The sequence below is a fragment of the Chenopodium quinoa genome, unplaced genomic scaffold, assembly GCF_001683475.1.
Source record: "Chenopodium quinoa cultivar QQ74 unplaced genomic scaffold, ASM168347v1, whole genome shotgun sequence".
NCBI classification, from domain to species: domain Eukaryota; kingdom Viridiplantae; phylum Streptophyta; class Magnoliopsida; order Caryophyllales; family Amaranthaceae; genus Chenopodium; species Chenopodium quinoa.
Window position 1 is genome coordinate 6765808 of NW_018742418.1, and position 22825 is coordinate 6788632.

The following is a 22825-nucleotide window of genomic DNA, read 5'->3' on the forward strand; positions in this document are numbered from 1 at the left end:
GTTGAGATGTTGCTAGCATAAAGCTTCCCAAAGACATTAATGCTAGCAATTTTCTATCTCTTACATGTGATAAATATCAAATGTCCCATAAGTCCAAAACATAGCCTCATAACACAACAAAAACAATGCAAGCCAACAAAAGGCTGAAGATTACTCGCCCAGTATATTTAACAGGCTTTCACGCCAGACTAGGGAGAATGCTTTACAGTAGAATCTCAAATTCTGAATGCTCTTATCAGACCATTGGCCTATCAAAAGTTAAATGGCTTATACAGGAAATTCTGGGCAACGAATAATGGATAGTAGTTCTGCAAAATGCTCACTTTTCATTTACTGAGTTTTTAAAAAAAAAAATTCAAACTAGATACATGGTAGAACAACAACCAGCTAAACTACAACTCTAGAAAAGAATTGATCCCCTCAACACAAGAAAAGAGGGAAAAAAAAATTTGTACACACAACCACCTAAATCCAAGTGCTTTCAAAAGATCTAGGGCAAGCACAATATATTTTGAGTTCCCCCAGCACTTGTTATGCACTCAAACTGCTTCTCAACATTCTCCAGTTAGGAACAACATGAAAATATACAAAAGAAAAAGAAAATACAACTCTACACAACCTATTCTTAAATACAGCAACACCAGCTCCAAAAATATAGTACAACACCCCCCCCCTTCCCTCTCTTCTTTTCTCTCCTCCAAAAAACCAAAACTCTTTTCATATAACTTCTATCCTCTTGAATCAGACAACAAGGAAAGTACCTCGGGATCATCGAAATTTGACTCCTTGGCAGTATCAAGAGGGGTTCTATTTTCTCCATCCACAGCCTGCGGATCTGCACCCCTGATGTGATTCGACAAATTAGACATACATCAGTAAGAATACAATATATTATGAAATGTAAGTTCAAAAATTATCCCCTACAGACAGCATGATACTTGCAAAAGCATACATTTAACAGATGTCCTCAAAGGAACAACAGAGACACACATGTACCAGATGTCCTCAAAGGAACAACAGAAACACACATTTAGGCAATGCAAATAAACCTCTCTGCTTCTGAGCTACAAGAAGCAGAAGTGCTTTAATATGTACACAAAGCAAAGGAACTACAACCAAATTGTGAACTTAAATCAGGAAAGAGATTCTAGAGAATCAAGACACTGTTTTCACAAAGGAACTTATATAGGCAAGCTCCAAACTATAAAATAGAGGGGGCGGGGGGACTCTGTTATCCATCATCTTCCCTCTATTGCAAGCTCCACCAACTCACTGAAAAACAACATTATCAACCTCTCTCTCCCTCTTTGCAACTCCTCCTTCTGCCATTTAACCAAACCACACCCAGCAAATATACCCCACCTACCCCCCTTAGCCACCGATGCAACCTTCACCTTCCTCCCTCTTTGCAATTGCTCCTTTCTCTCTGCACCTCTCCTTCCTCCTTTTCCCACTCTTCATACCCTCTTCCACCTTCCTCCTCCTTCCTCTAGGAGTTAACCCAACCTCTGCCCACCTACACCCAGGCGATCCAGCAAAGTCACACACCCCCCTCAGCTGCTGGTGCAACCTCCTCCTTCCTCTCTCTCCACACCTCTTTGATACTTCCACTAGCTACTTAACCCAACCCCTATCGCACCTCTCCTGCTTTCAATCTCTTTCCCCAATCTCAATCTTGCATCTTTTTCTCTTCTCCTCATCCCCATTGCACAACCAGCAGCATTGTGCTGCCATTGGAACTTTCTGGCACCACATCCAACAAAAAGGAGGGTTTTGATTTAATTTTTAGTTCAAATGCAACTCTCTACTGTCAGTCATTAATGCTTCAATAGAAAAGGTACAATTTACTCACTCAACAGACCTAAAGGGCAATGTGTATAGCTTCCAAAAACAATAGGTACAACTTGGAAAACTGAATAATACAAGGCCACTATGTAGATATTTCTAACTGAACACAAGACAGCATAACAGCTAATGCAGAAAGAAATTTAAAGATCACCTTGTGAGAAGCAATCTTGCGGCTACTGCCTTCCTTTTCAGAACACATCGATGAAGTGGTGTCTGACCTCTAGAGTCAGATGCATTTACATTTGCGCCATACTGCAGAAGGAGCTCCAACATGCCTATGTCAGCATATTCGCAAGCAAGGTGGAGCAAGGAGCATCCATCTAGATCCTCCATGCTCAGTACCTCATTTTCAGCAGATACATTAGATGAGCTCTCAGAGGACTTGCATGACAAGTCCCCAGTCCACTGACTAATGTTGGGTCCATGGCTGGTCGGCTCTGGCAACCGCATTACCTTTGCAAGGGTTAAAGAAGAGCTTGCGGATGTCAAATCATACACCGCATTAACGTCTGCTTCAAAGTTCACAATATATCTATATACCGCTTTTTTGTCATTATTACGCACACCTTCCCAGATTTGTTGTGCCAATAGTCGAAGATGTTGTGTGTCCTTTGGCTTCCGAACAAAAAGCTTATCAGCATACTGTTTCATCGGCAAGACAGAATATAAAAAATTTCAGTTGAATTCATAAGTGACAAATCTACACTACATAGTGCATGCTCTTTTTTATCACATGATGTCTCCAAATCCAGAATAGGGTACAAAAATATTAATGAAGATAAGGGCAGGTTAAGTGACCTTTGCATGAATGAACTTTTCCTTTATTGCTATTGAATCAGCAGCACTAGGTTTGCTGATGAAAAGCTGCTGTGACTTATCAGCCTTCAATGAACTTCAGAACAAAGTGAATTCAATTAGCAGAGCTATACGAGTATATGACACATAATTTAGCAGAAAACAGCGAGATCTTTACCTTGCAGATGAAAGATCAACATGGAAAGCACCCTTTGACCGCAAAAGTTCTTCCCATACCGAATTAGCAAAGGAATTTCCCAGAGACTGAAATAATGATATGACTGAGGGCTCCCACACTTTAACATCGAGTGTAAGTGATCTCACCTATAAAAATCATAGCCGTGGAAACAGATAAAGAAAACCAGGAAGCAAAAAATATGTACAAGTTGGTTGCATCATCATGTGCAGTCATTGTTCCAGAAAAACTACAATTCCTTTCATAAAAAATTTACAAACAAACAACTACCATCTACCTAAACCCTTCCTCTTATTAAATAAAAAAAATAAAAAAAAAAAGGAAATAGAAATGAGGTTATTCATTTGGAACCAACCAAGATAACGGCAATAATATCAATGCCTTATCGAGTTTCAGATTAGTTCATGCATCTAAGCTGTATTATGCATACACAAGAGCATTTACATTTATCAGTTCTCATTTCCATCATGACCATCAAAAACACAACCCTGGGAAACATAGTCCAGTATGAAGTAATTATAGAGCTCATACCAGATAACTTTAAGGTATGTAAGAAATATTTGACCAAATATAAGCTAAAGTAGCCAGCTAGATTACTTTGTATACCTAACAGTCAAAATTGGGTTATGGACCTTACTCCGTATGTTAATACATGTTCATACAATTCAGTCATCAGACAAGCCAACAACAAAACAATAACTGAAGCTAACATTTCATAAAACATAGCTGACACTCAGAATTAAACCATCCTGCTAAAATTAAGATGAACTGAAAAAACATGCAAATTTAACTCCAAGGCCTTGCCAATGACAGCAACCATAAAGTTCTAGACTAAAATTATCAAATTCGCTCATCCCCTCGCAAACCGAAAAAAGGCAAACTAACACAGGAAAGTGATACATTTGGCCTATTACAATACTAGGTACCGAATTGAGTTCCTGTTACCCAATCTTGTACAAGCGAATTAACAATGCTCAAGACGCAAAGTCTTATCTCCAACCAATAAACTAGTTAAGAGGTGGTTTTCTAATAACTTACAAGGTAGAAAAAGAAAAAAAGAAAAAAAGAAAACGGAAAAAGGGTGGATCCTACTGTCCTAGTCCAGTTTATGCAGCTAGTAACAATCATTGGAATATGCATTTATGTCAAAGTAATAGGTGACAATCAAGAAAAAATGGGAACAAAGTGCATATGTTTAAAGTAAATCAATACAAATCAGTTAGTATAAAATAAAATTTCACCTTTGATATGTGGACACCAAGGTTCCGATGAACACCTGAACATTCAATGCAGACAAGTAATCCCAGATTTAAGGAAGCCCAATCAGGTTCCGGGGCACCACAATCGGCACACTTGTCATTACCACCAACCTTCCTCAGCAGTTCGATTGGCCTTTCAGACTTCATGAATGATCGTTGTTGCAGCGAACTTCTTAATGGACGGTCATGATGCACAGATGTGAGGCACCTCTCAGATGTGTTCTCTTCATTTGCAGCATGATCAAAATCAGAACTTTCGATGGAGCTACTCTCACTAGCAGATCGATGAAGACTTCCCATATGATTAGCAGACATACACTGAAACATGAAAGACTCCGAACAATTAGTAAGCAGACACTGATGAAGAAACAAGCTGGCTCGAACATCCCAACTCAGGCTTACCCTTTCAGGGGTTTGAGAACTTAGCAATGAAGCAATGACTCCTGTTATTTTCTCAATCCAATCCATTTGATCCGATGCACTTTCCGCCTGTATTTGGAAGCGTTTGATGGGAATTAGCATTATATAACTGTTCTCACTAGCAATGATCTTAATTTGACCAGAAAATCTAAACATATTTTGGACTGAAACATCTGTGAACCTGTAAGGTGTAGTTCTTTGTTGGTGAGATAATCCTAAAGCAAAACCGTAGATCTGACTGATCAGCATCAACTTTAATTGTTGCAGTTAGCAGATTGACAGTATGATGAGCAACAGATTTTTCATCGTGCACTCCACCATGATAATGTGAAGAAAGCCAACGACTTAGCAATCCAGACCCAAGTTCAGAGCTATTCCTCTGACCAGAACTACGAGGCCCAGAACTCTATTAACAAATTTCATAAAACCAGTCAGTAAAAAGGTGCATTGAAAGAAAACTATGTTCTGCCTGCTGTAACAGTCCATCCAGCTTACTTACAGATGGTTTGCTGCATTCTTTCCTGTAGTAGTAAAGCATTCCTCGACTATCAAGGACAAAAAACCTTCTCTTCCAGTCACCTCTCAAGTTAGATGAACGTTTTGAGAGATAACCCTGTCTTATGGTCTGAACCTGAAAAGAGCAAATATTTCAATAAAGCAAAGAATAACAATGTTCAGACAAATTGTTGAACAAAGTCCATTTAAAATTTAGAGTATCCATTTTACCTTTCCCTTTGCGGCAGATTGCATAACTGCGTCTATTGTTTTATGTGAACTTCTACCAATAGCTTGTATACCATCACCATTTGGAGACCCGTTAGATCCGTTAGAGCACCACCTACTCTCTCGATCAATTTGTCTTTTGTACTCTTGCATCCTTTCATTAAGAGCTGCCTGCTCATAATTGGACCTTTCTCTTGATTGCTGAGCATATGTCAAGACCTATAACAATAAAGGCTTACAAATTAAATAAAGATATGGATAGCACACAATACCAACCATAAGATACCAACCAAGAGTGCTAATATAATTTCTGACACTACACAAGCCTTCACATCATTTAGATATCAGAATCACTATGTCACTGTTCAGGGATAAAGTGAATCAATGAAATGGAAGACATATATAGACTTAACAACAGCATGTTGATGAGTTGCTTTTGTCATTGAAGTTTTATTTATACCAATATAGGAAAAAATCCCTACGTATGCTCACTACATACTGATACAACATTAAATGATGACAAACTAATGGGGAAAGGGCGAGGTGACCACTACAGCAAACCATTTGGGTTTCACTGTTGTGAGGCTATTAGTGCAAAGTAGAAGATGACAAACAGAATGAAAGCAGGGGGGAGAATCAATATACTTACAAATAACTTCATAGAGGTATATAAAAACAAACCTGATTAATATACGGCTCCATCTGATGCAACAGTTCATAACCCTATAAGAGACAGAGTTCACAGTGAGAGAAATGAGCAATTCATAAGCCTCCTATACATTCTCCCACCACCCTGCCTGTCTATCTTTCCATGTAGATTAACATAAATCTCATCTTCCTAATAAATCTGTCACCTTTTTTTTTTTTTTTGAAAGCTAATAAATCTGTCACCTACTAACTGCATTATCTCTTATTCATAATATCTAGAGCATTTTGATCTTTAAATCACACTCCATTACTTCTAAAGAGGATCCCACCCTTAATTTGTAGCCAGGAAGACTAAGATTACCTATTATTAGTTAGTCCACTATAACCCATAACCCAGAGAATAGAGAAACTTTTATTACATTGGAAATGAACATATTCCTAACCAAAAATACCAATTCAGGAATCCCTTCCACCAAATATTTCAAAGAGTGATCAAAGAAAATTTTCTAAAAGGTATATAGCAAGAAGAATTAAACACTCGTTCATAAATCTAAAAAGAAAAGGGATTATATTAAGCACCTGCTTGAAGTAACGCAGATGTGCATCCATGGTCCCACTAACTGCTTCAAGGAACTCAAATCTCTTTTTTGCTTCAATGTTAGAAAGAGTAGTCACCTAGGTCCAATAAAATTTAGATTACACAAAATGAGTTAATAAACATAAAGTCATATGAAAAACATAAACAGACGGTGATGATCATTAAATCATGGACACAAAAGAACAACAGAAGATCAGATACCAGATTAAAGCGAGCTTGCTCAAATGTAGATCTTGCCTGATGCAGCTCCTATTTTCAGGCAAAATCAAAACTGCAGTGTAAGATGACGACAACAAAAACGACCATATTGCAAAGATTCTGGAAAATATTCAATTAAAAATAAATAAAACCCATACCTCCTCCAAGGTTGTAGCAACATCACCTTTTGTTCCTTTTCTAAGTGACAAGAACTTCTCACGAGCCTGTATCAATCATAAACATGTCAAGACTACTATTGTAGAAGTTAACTGAAAGCAATATAGAAAAGCAGTTTCTTTCTACTTCAGCTAGAACTAGAGCTGGCAAAGACTGACACAACACGAACCGAACACAGAAAAAACGGGTTAGTGTCAAGGGTTTTCAACAAGTTTAATTAAACGGGTCAACACGACGTTTAATTAAACAGGTTGGGTTAGTGTTGAGATTCTCAACACGAAATTAACACGACTCAACCTGCCTAATATAAAAACCCAATAATTTATGGAATTATTGATAAATCTATTGAACAAGACTAATATTTTTCAATTCAACACGACAACACGACACGAACCGAACATGAAAAAAGCGGGTCAGTGTTAAGGGTTTTTGACATGATTAATTAATTGGGTCAACAGGACACGACACGTTTATTAAATGGGTCGGGTTAGTGTTGACCTTCTCTAACCCGTTTAATTTCCGACACGAAAACGAACACGGCACGATTGTCAGGTCTAAATAGAACCATTAATAAATAAATGCAGAGCAAAAGGGGTATTTATCCATAAGACAACGGTTTTTTTTTTATTTTATATATTACGGAGATTAACTCATAATGTTATCCTCAAATGTTACATCTCATAATGCAAAATTGCAAACTCCATCAGGATGATATAGAATATTCCAAAAGTTTATTGCATGAACTAATTATTAGCTAAGTCAAAATGGCTTGTCAGAAGCAAAGACCAGTCCACCACCTATATGACTTGTGCCCAAAAAGAAACTACCAATTCAATGAACTCTCCATCATAATTAGCAAAACCAACTATATTTCCCTGTCCAACATATATTGAAAATCTAATGCTCATAGGCCTTGTCTAATTATGCGACCCTTGTTCCACAATTAGATCACTAAAATCTAATCACTATCATCATTCCAATGCCATAAAAGGCTTTTTTTTATAAATAACTGCATGTTCCTCTTTTCAATTAGATTGAGAAGAGCCTCGTTGATGAAAATTTTCACTATTCTTATTAAGTCTTTCAATATATAGTTTATAGAAGATAGATTGATTACCACACTTGTTCAGGGAAAAAAAATATAAAACGAATTTTTGGGCCTAGAGCCTAGCTGATCTCACAGAAAATATACTTGAATATATTAAAATAAGTATAAAGCAATGCAGCTTTCATTTGAAGTTCAGAACACAAACCTGATCATACACAAGACTTGCCTTGTCAAAACGTTTACGCGCTTCCTGCAGTAATTAAAAGTTTTCAGAATAGTATGAAGAAGCTGAACCTAAGTACTCCACTGTGCCTTAAGAAATTGTCTAGATGCCTGAACTTACCAATGTATTCCACTGAGCTGAGTAACAGAACCATGATCATGATTCATAATCTCAAATTGGTAACTAAATTGAGATTCTCCTACAGCATAAACCTAAATCTAATTCTACTCATCTCAAAAACTGATTTTCCATATGTTACAGAATTATGAACAAGCGCCTATAGGTTTCGAGAATTAGGCCTCTGACTTCCCTTTGCTAGTGTCCCACATAAACAATGACCAGATGTTCCTAAGAACGATGAACATGTGGGAAACAGAAGTCAGTGGCAGTTGACTGTGTTGAAGAAATTTTATCTATCAGTTTAGAAGAAAGCACCAAACATAGGTCTTATGGAAATGATATATAGACAAGTAGACTTGAAAAAAGCTTCTCCAGGAGAATTTGGCTCTGGAAACATCTCTGGTCCCCACGATCATCAATGTGGAATCTGTGTACAGTAAGAAACCCAAAGAAGAGCGGGTTTTCAAATGATTCACCAATTTATTACTATGTCCAGAACGGATTTTTGCAGCTTGACTATGGCTTTCACCACGACATCAATATTGGGTTTACTGTCATACATGGTGCTGCTAACCAGTAAAAACTTCAAGAAGAATCTACTCCAATTTCCGCCAAAACATTTCCGTTGATTGAGCCTTAGAATGAATTCCTGATAACCTTTAATGTTGGATCATCCAGAGTAGCCCAATCTATCCTATACAAGCTTAAACTCTTGCAAGAAGCCTAGGAGAAATTATGAACAAGGTCATTATTGTAAACATCACCTAAAGTAACAAATTTTGATCTTCTTTGGAGAAATTATGGGATACCTGTGTGGCTGTGTAGACCAATCAACCAGATCAGCCAAGTTAATTTCTTGTTGGGTTCAAGTAATGTTGGATCATGTAACATCTATGATACTTGAACAAGACTAATCCCAAAAAAATTTCTCTCTTTGTTATCCAAATATCCAGTATCAGGAAGGGATCTTTTAACCATGACTTATGTGGAAACCAGAGCCTAGTATCTCCCTGAAATCTTCTATGGCTTAATTCATTGTGTTGGGAACAAAAGAAAATTCCACCCCATTTCAATCCAAATCCTACAAGGACCGCATAGGTGTGAATAATATAACCTTTTGGAAGGGCTTTAATAATCTATATGGCTATTCTTGATCCAAATTTTCTATAGTTCAAAGGGAACTTCTATGGTAGCGTTTAAAGACTTGGAATCTTCATTCTGTCCAAGATTTTCCAACACGGTTTTTAAAAGTCTCCCAGCCAACACTTTGATCTTCACTAAAGATAGCCCATCTTGATCACATGTTCGTTGGTTAAACCAATGAGATTCCCGCTAACCTCCAACAAGATTTAAACTTCAACTAAGGGCTTTAAAATAGGACTCATAACATCCATTTTTGGGCTTCTAATCAGCCAAGCTCTCAACAATATTTTCCAAAGTTTCCTATGAGTACAAAAGGCCAGTTCCAACACGAGTTGTACAATTTATGAAGGCATATCAGACTTTATTTGGTGTCACTGCGAGCCACTACCATTATGCCACAGGATTAATAGCCAATCTTCATCAAGATATTCCACCAATCCCCTAAAACAGTCATAAGAAGAATGAGCTATATAACCTATACAAAAAGGCCTCTCAAAGGCAATGTCGAATCAGCCACGGGGCCCACTGCCAAAACTTTAGATGATAAATAGCCACCAGGGATACTCCCCTTGACATGCTTTGTATTTCTGAAAATTGGCTCCCAAGAAAAAAAAATCACATCTTTTACTAGTAAATCAATTTTTGAATCAGGTGGTCTACAGTCGTGATATCCATTGAGGACTCTAATTCTGGGCTTCCATCTAGTTATTTCCTAACTCTAAGGGTCTCAAGAACAGAAGTAGTAGCATTAATAACAGCCGTTCATTAAGATGACTTAGAAAAAATTAAATATATGTGAAACCAATTGCAAAACTCTAATTGTATAGTAATTATATGGCAAGACATGCACATTAAACCACAATAAGTTTAAACATTAATCATTGATACCATACTTTCATTCGAATATCAAGTCCATATTAGCACTGGCATATACAGCTAATAATCTGCTTAATATTTTAAAAGGGCGGCATCATACCTTTACGTCATGCAAATCAATATTGACAAATTGTAACAGCCGGTCATTAAGCATGTGCTCAGCCTAGAAAAAAAGGATCAAACGGATTAACAAAACAGGACAACACTAAACAGCATGAATATAAGGCTGTCACTTGCCCACTTTACAAAGGCTTTCTAACTGTGAAGTGAGTAAAGTTGAGAAAGCAAAATCTGTGTTCCACATCAACATAAGCATTAAAGTTTGAACTCTTGGATCATTGAAATTTCAAATTAGTAATAAAAGTAGAGCTCCTGACCTCCACTTTGAAGTACCAAGGCCTTATTCTCTACTCTATATTTGTGTGTGCGTGTGTGTGTGCACGGGGGTGTGCGGGTGCACGCATGCGTGCGTGTGTGTAATTGAATATTGTATATAATTCAGTTTCAATCAATCATAAATCTATTTTAATCAGTAAAAATCAGTACCTTCCTATAACAAAAACAATAGTGAATCAATTTTAATCAGATTCTATATGAAAATAAACATTATTGTTTAGACAAATACATACAAAATGAGAATGTATAAGATGAGGAGAATAGTACACAACTCATACTCCCTCCATTCCAATTTAATCGATCAAACTTTGCATAGAGTTTTACACTATGTTTGGATAACAATAGTGAAGGGATAGGGAGGGAAGGAAAAAGTGGGAAGGGGAAGGGAAAGGGAAAGGGAGGTGAGAGGAGGGAGAAGGTGAACTTCCATTTTCCTTCCAAATCTCTCCAACAATGGAGGGATTTGGTTTATTAAAAGGGGAAGGAAAATGGATCCTTCCAATTCCCTCCCTTTCCCTCCATGCATTAGATATCAAAAGAAAGGATGATGCATCCTTCCTTTTCTCTTCTCTTCCTTTCCCTCCATTTCTCTCTATCCAAACAAAGTGCTATGCAATAACATAATCGGACAAATGACACCATGGAATTGCTTGGTAACTTGCAACATTTACCTGAGAACGAAGTACTTCCTTGTAAGTCCCAATCTCTCTTAATGCAATTGTAAATTTTGTCATAACAGGACCTGTATTCAATTGTTGTTCCCAGTCAATAATCTATAAACTACACATTGTTATTGCCACAAACACACGAGTAGGTATGATAAACATGAAAAGAAGGCAAGAATCTAACAAAATCATGGGGTTTTTTCCTTCGTCAGATAGACAGACAACTGTAATACAATTAAAGGACTGACATCAATGTATTAGTTAGACTGCACACAGATTCTATAAAAAAGAATGCACCAATGGGGATGTGAAAGGACACAATAATTTGAATAACAATATAGCTGCAATAGAATAAATTTTGCCATACCACCAAAAGCTACACTTATCGGATCATTGTGCCCTCCTCCAAATGTTTCTAAAGCACTGGCAAAAGCAATGTCACCATCATACGCCTCACCAAGTCCTTCACTGCAAAAGTTGGATAATAAACATATTATATTTGAGTAACCTAGTAAATACAAAGAAACAAGAGCAAATTGAAAGGTTCTACATCAGCATTGTCGTTCTATTGTTTCTTAAAATAATAATTCAAAATATAATTTTCAGCAACCAATCTTAGTTTTAAAAGGAGCGAGACGCACCAAGGTGCAAAAGTTCTTGGAGCCTAGGCACAACCGCACAAGGCAAAGGCATGCGCCTTTAGCAGGTGAGGCACAGTTTATTTATATTAAAAAAATAAATAAATAAATAAATAAATAAATAAAATATTTATTGCTATTAAATAAGTTCAAAAAAGGATTTATGAGAAAAGGTGAATGGGCCATGTGATCGATTGCTAGGGTTCTTCAATTTGATTTTGGGGGGTATGGGGTTTCTCTCTCCACTAACATTACAGTAAATCTAATCGTTACAAAGTAACATGGGGTCTTAGAAAAAAATAATCATACACATCAGTTATTGGCACTATACAGCATAAGGTGCAACATGAAACGCAAAGGCGCAAAAAGCAGCCTAGAATAAAGCGCATGGGTGCGCGCCTTTAGTTTGCGCGTGGCAAAGCCAAGGCGCCAGCTCTCGTGCCTGACTGCGCTTTGTGCCTAGGCTCACCTAAGGCACTTTTTAAAATTAATCAACCAATCATTAGTAAGCAGTGAGACATCCTAAACATTTGTAATGTAGAACATAGGATGTAACATCTTCGTATTTGGATTCAGTAGTATGAATACAAATAACAGAAAACCATAGTACAGAGGTACATAGCATTGAAGATACACTAGAAATTATAACATATCGATGGAATTAAAATTATGATGTACAAAATCAAAAGTTCTTATCTACATAAATGCAAACTATGACAAGGCATAAACATCATAGGAGGACACAGTAAAATCAAATGAAAAACTACCAACACTAAAAGGCTAAAGCTAAGCATCGCTTAATAGGGAGAAGAGGGAATAAAGTTATTATCCCAATACCCTCTTCTCAAGGATGAGGCAAAGTACTTTTTGTATTTTTATTCCTCAATGCACAATGAGATGTCAATTACCATGTAGTATTGGTTAACAAAGATATATAATAATTTAAAAAGTGACAAATTTAGTTCAGAGATAATCACAAAGTTAAGTCTATTTCTTAATAGTTGCATCATTTTGACTAGTCATATTTGTCAATGCACTACTTTGACCATTAATATCCTTAATTATAATTTATAGAAAATATCACATTATGAAAATAAATAATTAAGATTTACTAAACAACAATTAAAACAATGGTATTTATTTTTAAATATTAAAATATGGGTCAAAGTTAGTATAAGAATAGTGTACAAAGTCAAAAGATGCAACTATTGGGAAACGGAGGTAGTATAACTATGTTATTACCAACAATACAATAAAAGCAGGGAGAAAAAATACTACATACTACATAACACATGCAAGATGCTCAGCAAAGAGTTGATGAAGATAAGATCAGGGGAAAAACTCCATGTTTCATCAAAATAGAGCAATTACAATCACTGTAATATTTAGACCAGACATACGTGTATTTTCGACATCCTTTGTAGAATTTTTGGCATCTTTCCCTTAATGATTCAGCACTCTCCTCCAAGCTCTGCAGCTGCATCACCAACAGAAGAACACACGGGAGTCACAATGTTACTCAGACTTTATTACTCGTTGTGGACACAGGTAAATATCCAAGAGTCCCAACTCGGCTGTTAAATCAAAAGGTGACATGATTTAAGATCAAAATAAAGTGTTGAAATATCGATACCCAAGTCACAATACCAAGGATCCAACATGGGTACTTGAGGCAAAATGTAGAGTTTGAGTACTATATGCAATCATATGCAAAGGAACAGCAACTCTTCAACTTGCTATCATATGCTAGTACATAGGTAAATAGGAATGATATAGAGAGAACTAATTACATACCTCAAGTACAATGCATCAAGAAAATGACAAGTATAAAGAGATAAAAGGTGTTTTACATGCTAAAATATAACTTTCACAATTCAGCTTGTTAGAAAGTGTGTTTAATTAAATAACAATAACCACTTGAAAAAAGTGAATACATAGTTTAGGGACTGAGATAAGCAACTATCTGAAAATAAGGCAACATCACAGGATGAATTGGCTACATCAAACCAGCAGTGTGTCTGAAAGTCATGGATAGAGGTATCACCATCAAATATTAAGTCTATGTAATATTAGTGCAAGTAAATTAAATAATTAAGATAAGAAAATAGATTATTGAGGATAAAGGACAAGGCATACACCTAAGAGCTACTCCTTTTTTTATACTTTTTTAAACTTCCTAATTTGGTGCATTAGGATTAAAAGAAATAGCTCGACTCTTTCTCTCCAATGAGATTATTAGAGTCCAAATGAAATCCATAACCACTCCAATCTCCTACCTGGTGAGAAGCAAGCTGTAAAATATATAAACAAATAAATTAGAAGGAAAAAAGTATGGAAAATTGACAAGAAAACCCCAGCTTTGGTTTGTCTTCCCACAACCATCTAAAGTCAATTGTTCCTAAAGCACCTTAAGTTAAGGTGAGATGTTTTGAAATTGGTCTTAAGTCTAAGGTGACTGGATTAGCAGGTAAAAGGGCCACCCTGTCACATTCTAATTGGCCATTAAAAAGAAAAAAAATTACCCCTTCCCCTCTCCCTCTCCTTTCTCCAGCCAACTGCAGTCTTCCTCCTCTCCCCCTTCTCCAGCACTAACCTATTGGCCCTCTCCCCAACCATTCTTCCCACCTCCAGAAAACTGCAGCCTATCAACTATTATTAGTTTTCAGCTGGCAAGAGTTTACAACACCTTATTTTTTGTTTTTCCTAGACACCACATAAAGACATCATTCTCCAACAGGCAAGCATCATGAAGCATAAGAATGCAAGAAGCGTGTTCGTTTGTCTTCCACTCTTCCTGCTGGCAAAGTAAAAAGATAGCGGCCCTCATAGACTGTTAGTAATGATTTTACTTCATTGAGGATGGGTTTTCCTATGATTATTAGAATCCTTGAACATGGTCTTTTCACAATGGACTACGAATGGTATTGATTGAAACTACTACCATATGATGTTCTGCATCACTTCAGCATAATGAAATAAAATAAAACCTCATCCTCAACCATCATGTCAGCATGCAATTCACTTGATCATCAAATAGTCAATTTAATAGCTCATTCCTATTAGAGAATAAATTATTTATGCTTCCGTTTAAAATAAGGAATAACAAACTTAAATACAGACACCAGAGGCTGAAATAGGTGACCTGACCAAGGATGCATAATAATTATAAGATCCCAAAATACCCTTGTTAAGAAAAGACGATCATTACACTCCAACCAAAGCACCTAAACAATAGTGATAAACCCACATCCTCTAACCTAAACAGTAGTGATAAACCCACATCCACTAAAACACCTTTCTGCTCCCAAAAACAAACTAGCAAAACTGCATATGGCCCAACAAAGAAACAGGCAAGTCTGGAACTTCCCTTTCAAACCAAACCAATTAGTTGGCACAGTATAGTAACATTACCCTCACAGTGAAGGATCAACAAGCCATATTCTACATTAAGCCATTAGCAGCGAAAGCAACAGAATTTATATATATAGTGCCAATCCTACATCATAAGTGGCGAAATAGGAGCATGATGAGACAGAGATAAAATAGAGAGATGGGATATGAATTATAGGTTGGTTGCTTCCTACTAATTGTCTTTCCAATACTTGATCAAGGGAAGTAACATAGAGAAAACCTTTGAGACAAACTTCCACAAGCTTAGTTATGAAACCCAGGCGACACAGCCTAGCAATTTGAATTACTCGGTATAAGCAAAGTATCAAACTTACTCTTGATCACCCTATGTCAGAGAGTAGTCCACTACCACTTCCCCAAAAATAAATCACTAAAGAAAATTCTTGGACACCACATCACTTACTCCAATGTTCATTAAAAATCCAACTCCAAGCAACAAGAGTGATCCCTCTACTCCCCATCAAACCCCCAACCATAAAATGTCCTTCATAAGCTACTATAATTTCTTAGTAACCTGAGCCAACAACGTAAAACAGAAAAGATAATAACAAAAAAAATTAGACAAACAAAAATTTAATAAGATTTATCCTATGCCAAAATGAGATAAAAAGCCCTCTTCCAACAATTAACTCTTAGAGACCTCAATCACTTAATCCCAAAAAGAAAGCCTCTTAGGATCACCCCCTAACAGAACCCCCAAGATATTAGATATTAGATAGGATAACCCTAAGTCAGTGGGAAGCAAGATTGCCAAAGACATGTGAACCACGAAACCCAAGTTGAGACCAAAATAGTAGACTACTATACCTTAGGCCATAAACAAACTAAAACACCTAGAGAGTGAACACCTTCTTAAACATATCAATATCCTCTGAGATGAAATATACAGTATCACTCGAAAACTGAAAATACCCCCTCCCTTCCTGTTAGAATGAAAAGTGATAACTATAATGGATTTAAGTGTATTTTGCAAGGAGAGCATCATCCTAATGTCCATGGTATGCAATCAAATCCTCAAACTTATGCCTTATTTTTTTCTTTATCAATTGTCTTTACTACCCAATACTACCCCCTTAACTAGCAATGGATGGCAATGAAAATTTATAAAGAAAATAGAGTTAATTTGGGTAAATTAGCAGTACTTAAAATTTTATTTATGTTACCTCTATTCATTGCCACCTACAAAACGAGTTGTTAATGTATTTAGTACAACGTATGCACAATAACAGATGTATGATGGAGTGTTATAACGAGTATGCACTATAACAGGGAGGGAGGGGGTATTTTAACAGATGTATGCACTATAACGAGTTGTTATATCATGAATCATATTGGGAATACCATAGAGTTGCAACGAGGATTGCAACAAGTAATGAATAGAACCAGGAATCAAAGATATTCCCTTTCTGAAATAATTATTCCTTCGAGAATTACAAATCATTCTGCCACATACATATTTCCCTTAAAGGCTTAAACCCCTATGAACATTACATTAAAAGCAACAAACAAACAAGAACGAACAATCGGGGTTTCAGAAACAAGAACAAACTAAGAAATTAATCCCAATACATAGGAGGGAGAAACAAACCTGCTGACGGAACATAGGAGAGTCATCAAGCTTTCCGAAATGCATGTTTAAAGGGCAGCAATAAAATGATCCAATTCACCCAAATTGAAACTCAATCAACCCCACTCCACATCAAAACCCAGAAAATCGAGCAAGATCGCAGAACAAAAAACCCCAAATCCCTAAGAATCAAAGTATACCCTTAAAGACCCATGTAATGAAAGAAGCTTAAAAATGTAAAATTTCCAGAAAATTATCATGGAACCCTAAACCCAGTAGGACCCAGAAAACCCTAGAAACAGCGGAGCGAATATATGTCTGGATTAACAAACAACAGATGCAGCAACTGCAGTTTTGAGTGACAGTGAAATCATGTACCAGTTCTACTACAGTACTACAAAAAACAAAACAAAAAAATAGAAATGTTTGTTTGTTGAGCTTAAAAGCAATAAATGCAAGTGCTTGGAAATGATTATGCTTTTAATTAAATATAGAGAGAGGGTGAGTAAGTGAGTGAGTGAGTTGATGGCATTTAAAGTTTAAAACCTGTAAAATTGGGGGAAGGAACAAGAAAAAATTAAAGGGTATGTGAAAGAGAGGACTAACAAAATAAAAAGAGAAAGCCAAAGCCAAGAGAGAAGTCTAAAAAGAAAAAGAGGGAGACAGATTGAAAGAGACATTTACAAATTTTGTTTTATTTTATTTTAACAACCCATCCCATACCCCCTCCTACTTTTCCTCCTTTTACCCCTTTTTTCAATCTAAATTTCTTCTTTTTCTTTAAATCATACTCCCCGTGTACTCACTAACGCGATTGCATTAGTGAGTAAGAATCGGAATTCTCCATCTTTGTACAAATACTTACAGACATATATTTGTGATAATGCACGAGATATGGTGTCAAAATTTCCTACATTAGCTATCAAGTTAGCTACTCAATTGCTTTCTATTTGATTTCAAATTAGTTGAAAGGCTTCATGATGATGGTTGAGCTCTACATGGTATGATAGATTTACAATGGTTTGTCAAATAGCTTCAACGAATAAACAACGAATTGTCGAGTTCAATTAAGATATTTTTACGCCTTATTCAATAGTTGCTTTGATAATATAGTGAATTGTCCTAGATAGTTACTGAGAAAAATTAGTGGCCAAAAAAAAATATATATATATATATATATATATAATCGAGATCATGTGAGAACCTAGGTCTATAATAGGAACTAAGAACTCATCTGGACCGTTGATCGTCCATCATCTAACGGTTGTCATCTCACCCGCTTCATTAAGGGTAGAATAGTCATTTTGCGCTTTGAATGACTACCCGAAATTCTTCCTATATCTATTTTCACTTTCTCTCTCTCCTCCTGAAAAATCTCTCTTCTATCTTCTCTCGATTTCTCTGATTGTTCGCCCCTCAACTTTGCAAATCGGCTTCCATTTTTTCATCTTCGCTCATTGTAAGAGCAAATTTCTGGTAGGTAAGTTAATTTTATCATCATTATCATTGCTTTAATTTTCTTAATTTAATTCGTTATTTTTTTAAATCAGTTTTTGCAATTTATATTGCGAAAATTAGGGTTTTCTTACTTGTTAGTTGATATATTTGCTTTATAAGTATATGTTTGTGCATTAGCAATTTCGATTGCTAATTATAGTTTATATCAATGTCTGCGTTTCAAAATTTAATTTCAATTGTTGAAATCTACAGATTTTTGGTGGAAATATTTGTATGCCACTTATGAACAAGTAAGTTGATTTCGATTATCGTTGTTGTGTTTTTTGTACTGTTTAATTTAAATTTTAAATTTATATTATGTGATTTTGATTGATATACTTCGTATTAGAGGTTTAACAATTCTATGTTTGCGTACTTGTGATCGCATTTGTTGAGACTACAATTTTGTGAATTATTTGCTTGGAATTGTTATGATGTATGGGATTGATTGCACTTTCTAATGCTGCACATTATTATGTTGCTACATTACACTATTTTACTTGCTCAATGTATGTATATGTGTGCACTTGTGCGTGTGTTTGAGTGCAATTGTTGGGCATTGCAGATGAGGGTAGTAGAATGGTGTGTTTTGGCTGTTTGGGCGAGTTGTGTTGGCTGCTTTGCTGCAACATGCTCATCACATTTTAGTTATTTTGTCTACTTTTGAGTTATGTTTCTTTACTTTTAATGAATATATGAGCAATCGAGATTGTAATTTCTGAATTTTTTCTGGTGGAATAGTATCTTTTTTTTTTCTTACACAAAGCACACTTTGTTGAATTAAAGCTCTGAAAGATCAGAGAGGAGATGTAACACCCCAATAATTCTCTCTTAAAAACCTGTAAATACCTTTATCAATTTGCAAGAGAATTACTGACGTGCTACCGCCACGTGTTCAAACGTTAAAGCTAGTTCAGAATTTAGCAGCGAAAAAACTAATTTAGTTATCAATAAGTTTCAAAACTAAAAATCAAAACCAAATTTAGTCTTACAAGTCGGAACCATTAAGGCCCTTATTCAAAACCCAATAAAAGTAGTAAATAAATCAAACCAGAGTAAAAATAAATCCAACTTAAGAGCTGTAATAAACTGTGAAAATATCCAACTAACACTCCACTCAAAATCCCACCACCTTGATGCAAGTTCTAATGATGTATAAACCTGTAATTAATCTGCTCCCCAATATTACAAGTGTAAAAATTGGATCATTACAGGGTCATTGAAAAGGCGAATGCCATGACCAAGAAAAAGACATACAAAAGCACGCAATCAGCAATGCTGAGTACATACAAGTTGCGAAATATAACAAAGAATCCCTAACATGTTACTAAAAATCAATCAACACACACAATCTAATTATTGACTCAAACACACACGCCTCAACTGTTAACATTACTAAGACTTCACTAATTACAAACAATAATTCATTTCATTCATTGGTTGGATTAAGCAATAGACAAGGTTGTCTCCCCATGCTCCATTTCGGAACATCAATAAAAGAAAAACCCCATGCCTCCTTTCGAAAACATTAATAAACATCCAATGGCAGACGGGCGCGACTCCGTGGCCATAGCTAGTATGAGATCTCATCTAACTCCTTATAGTTTAGAAAAACATTTGTAACCAGAGACTCGTAGATCAGACGGCCTCTAGAAAGTACACGACTAATACCCCATGTACCCCAACCCCTGTTTGTCATTACTCCAGATGTGCACAAATCCAGAGTTTTATTGCTCATCCTTCTTGCACTTTACGTGATTTACCAGTTTAAACTTGGTGATGACTCAAATGCAAAATAATACAATCAATCAAACATTAATCATTCACACAACTCAAGTTTCCAATTCAATTCTTAATTTATTAGTGACAAACAATATTCATTATAGAATCATTTAACTACCTCGGTATATAAACACCTTAAGTGCATAAGGCACCTCAATCCTCAACCTCGTCTTATAAGACTTTAATTTTCCCTTTACTCGTTCCACTTCAATAATCATGAACGAGTAATAAAATAATTCATTTCACATATTCACGTACCTTTGCCTCTAAGCTCATATTGCAAGTTAATGCATAAATAATGCTTATAAGATAAATTAATACGCAATTCTCATACATGAAACAAAACCAATCATCACATTATTCACCAATCGAACTTACTACTATACAATTCCAACCAATCCACTAGTTTCCTAACATGATTCTAAGTCTTCCAAGTCCTTAAACATGCTTCTAGATTCAAGGTTTTCATATCCTTGTACGTACCTTGAGTATGTTGAATATTTATAGTGTTAATGGTTGCGCGCTCGCAACCATGAAGAGCACCCGCGTAAATTGGGCGCGGCCGCACAGAGAGCGCGCCTAAACCGCCCACCTCTCTGGAAATCTGAAAAGTGGAAGGGTGTGGTTGGCGCGCCCGCGCTGCTGGTCGCGCCTAAACCGCGCCCCTCACTACCTTCTTGTGGAATCTCGCAGATTTTGGGAGGCGCGCCCGCGCCTCCTGTGTCGCGCCCGTTCCTCCCTGTTTTGCGGTTTTTCCTGACGGTTGAGTCTTTTATTAAAAGATCAGTTTTCGTGAAGGAAGATACATAGAGGATTAATCTTCATCACTCCAAATAGAATTCTCCACATTTTCTCTCAAATTTCTTGCAAACTTTTGTGAGAAAAACTCTTTCAATTAATCCAATCTTGGTGAATTGATCATCTTTATTTCAATTCTAGTGCTAAGAACGAAATTTGTTGTCAATTGTATCTCAAAGAGGATTTTCAGTTTAACCCAAGCACCGTGTGGGGTAAATAAACCTCTTTAGGAAAGTGTTTACACGCCTTTGACAGTGTATCAAGGTACTAGTCTTACGGGACATCGGTTTTCTCATGTTCATGCTTGGAATTAACGGCTTTGAGGAAAGACAAGTTTGATCATCTTCACACTAGTGCAATCTTTGTAATTTTTCAGTAATTTCTTAGATATATTTAACACTTGATTGTGATACATTGAATTGTATTTGACATTTACAATTATATCGTAATCATATTTTAGGATTTGTTCCCACACATTGTTTTAAGTGTTTTCTTGATTGAAATCGCTGTAAATCCTAACAGAGTAAACGAGTTGGTTGGCCACTCTAGGAACTAGAAACCACCTTCTACGAAGTCCTCTCCTAAACCAGACAATAATAATTCAATCAATACCCAAGAAATATAATTTACGACAATACTAACTTACTTTAAAACCTTCAAAATTTAATTCAACAACACTTTAAAACCTTCCTTTTTGCTAGAATTAAAAGCTTATATATTATTCTGAAAATTTCCTACATAAAAACCTTGAAATACATACTAATTCATGAAATTACAGCTAGTTTAGAGCTTTATAAAAATTTGAAAATTTATTTTAAACATTAAACCTTCGTTAAAAATCAAAAACTGCCCGAAAACCATATTTAGAAGGTGAATTTGGCCATGAGAGGGTGGTGCTCACTACTTTATGTAGTGAGTTTTTATTAAAACGTTCTTTACACACGAAAAATACTATTGTTTTGTAAAAATCGGACGAGTTAGAATCTAAACGTGATTAAAAAAAATTAAGAACGGAGATCATAAGTTGAGTACGGAAAACTGAAAATTTGTTTTTATGCTTAATTTATCATTAGAAATTCAATAGGAACAAAAGCCCCAAATTAATTGATCATTAGAACCCAAAAACCCAATTTAACTAAATTAAAACCCTAGGTTTAAAATTACAAAATCTGAAAATTAAAACAACAATTATAATCTGAAATTATTAGTTTAAAACATCAAAAACATGATTTTGATACTAAATAAATTAATTTCAAGCAATAAAAACCAAAACCCAAAAATCAATTACATAAGCTTTATGGAAATAATAAGAAATAAAGGAGGAAGAAAATAAGACTAACCTTTTTGTGTGGGGAAAAAATTGGGGATTCATGGGGTAATTATAGGAGAGAATTGTAGGGTAGAATTGGGCCTCATGAAAATAATGGGTCAATTAATGAAATAATGGGTCAATTAAATAAACAAATGGGTTAGACTTTGTTTTTATAATAATGGATTGTAGGATATAGGTTCATAAAATAATTTAGCCTAAAATAATTTTTAACCCAATTAATAATTTGAAAATTAAATTCTGAAAAAATACAAATAAATATTATAAATAAAATAAAATTTCATTTATAAAATATTTAAAAATACGGGGATTACATGAGAGCAGCAGAGGTGCATGAGGGAATTTCTTCCTTCCATACTCTCATGCCCTCAAAGTCATCACTACACTTAGCTAAAGAATGGGCCACAATGTTCCCAGTTCTTCCTACATAAGAAATTTCAATAACATTACAAAGTCTAGCTAAATGTAA

The 22825-nt window shown here is 35.7% G+C and overlaps 1 protein-coding gene across 1 annotated transcript; it reads right to left on the reverse strand.

Annotated features, from left to right (window-relative positions):
• Positions 1 to 302: 302 nt before the first annotated feature.
• Positions 303 to 17675, reverse strand: LOC110711862 (ADP-ribosylation factor GTPase-activating protein AGD3-like). The gene is made up of 19 exons (XM_021890308.1): positions 16971 to 17675; positions 13372 to 13448; positions 11701 to 11801; positions 11340 to 11410; positions 10373 to 10435; positions 8116 to 8160; positions 6844 to 6909; positions 6689 to 6736; positions 6469 to 6564; positions 5923 to 5964; positions 5245 to 5460; positions 5018 to 5149; positions 4700 to 4924; positions 4501 to 4587; positions 4081 to 4416; positions 2822 to 2967; positions 2647 to 2740; positions 2000 to 2490; positions 303 to 843 (listed from the first exon to the last, which is right to left on the reverse strand). Exons 1-19 carry the CDS (start codon positions 17013 to 17015, stop codon positions 729 to 731), a joined length of 2496 nt encoding a protein of 831 aa, XP_021746000.1. The 5' UTR covers positions 17016 to 17675; the 3' UTR covers positions 303 to 728.
• Positions 17676 to 22825: the final 5150 nt, after the last annotated feature.

Coding starts and splice junctions, on each gene's coding strand:
- LOC110711862 (XM_021890308.1), bottom strand. CDS start 17,015: ATGCATTTCGGAAAGCTTGATGACTCTCCTATGTTCCGTCAGCAG. Junction 6,737..6,843: donor TTGCTACAACCTTGGAGGAG/GTATGGGTTTTA, acceptor GCCTGAAAATAG/GAGCTGCATCAGGCAAGATC. Junction 5,965..6,468: donor ATCTGCGTTACTTCAAGCAG/GTGCTTAATATA, acceptor TGTCTCTTATAG/GGTTATGAACTGTTGCATCA.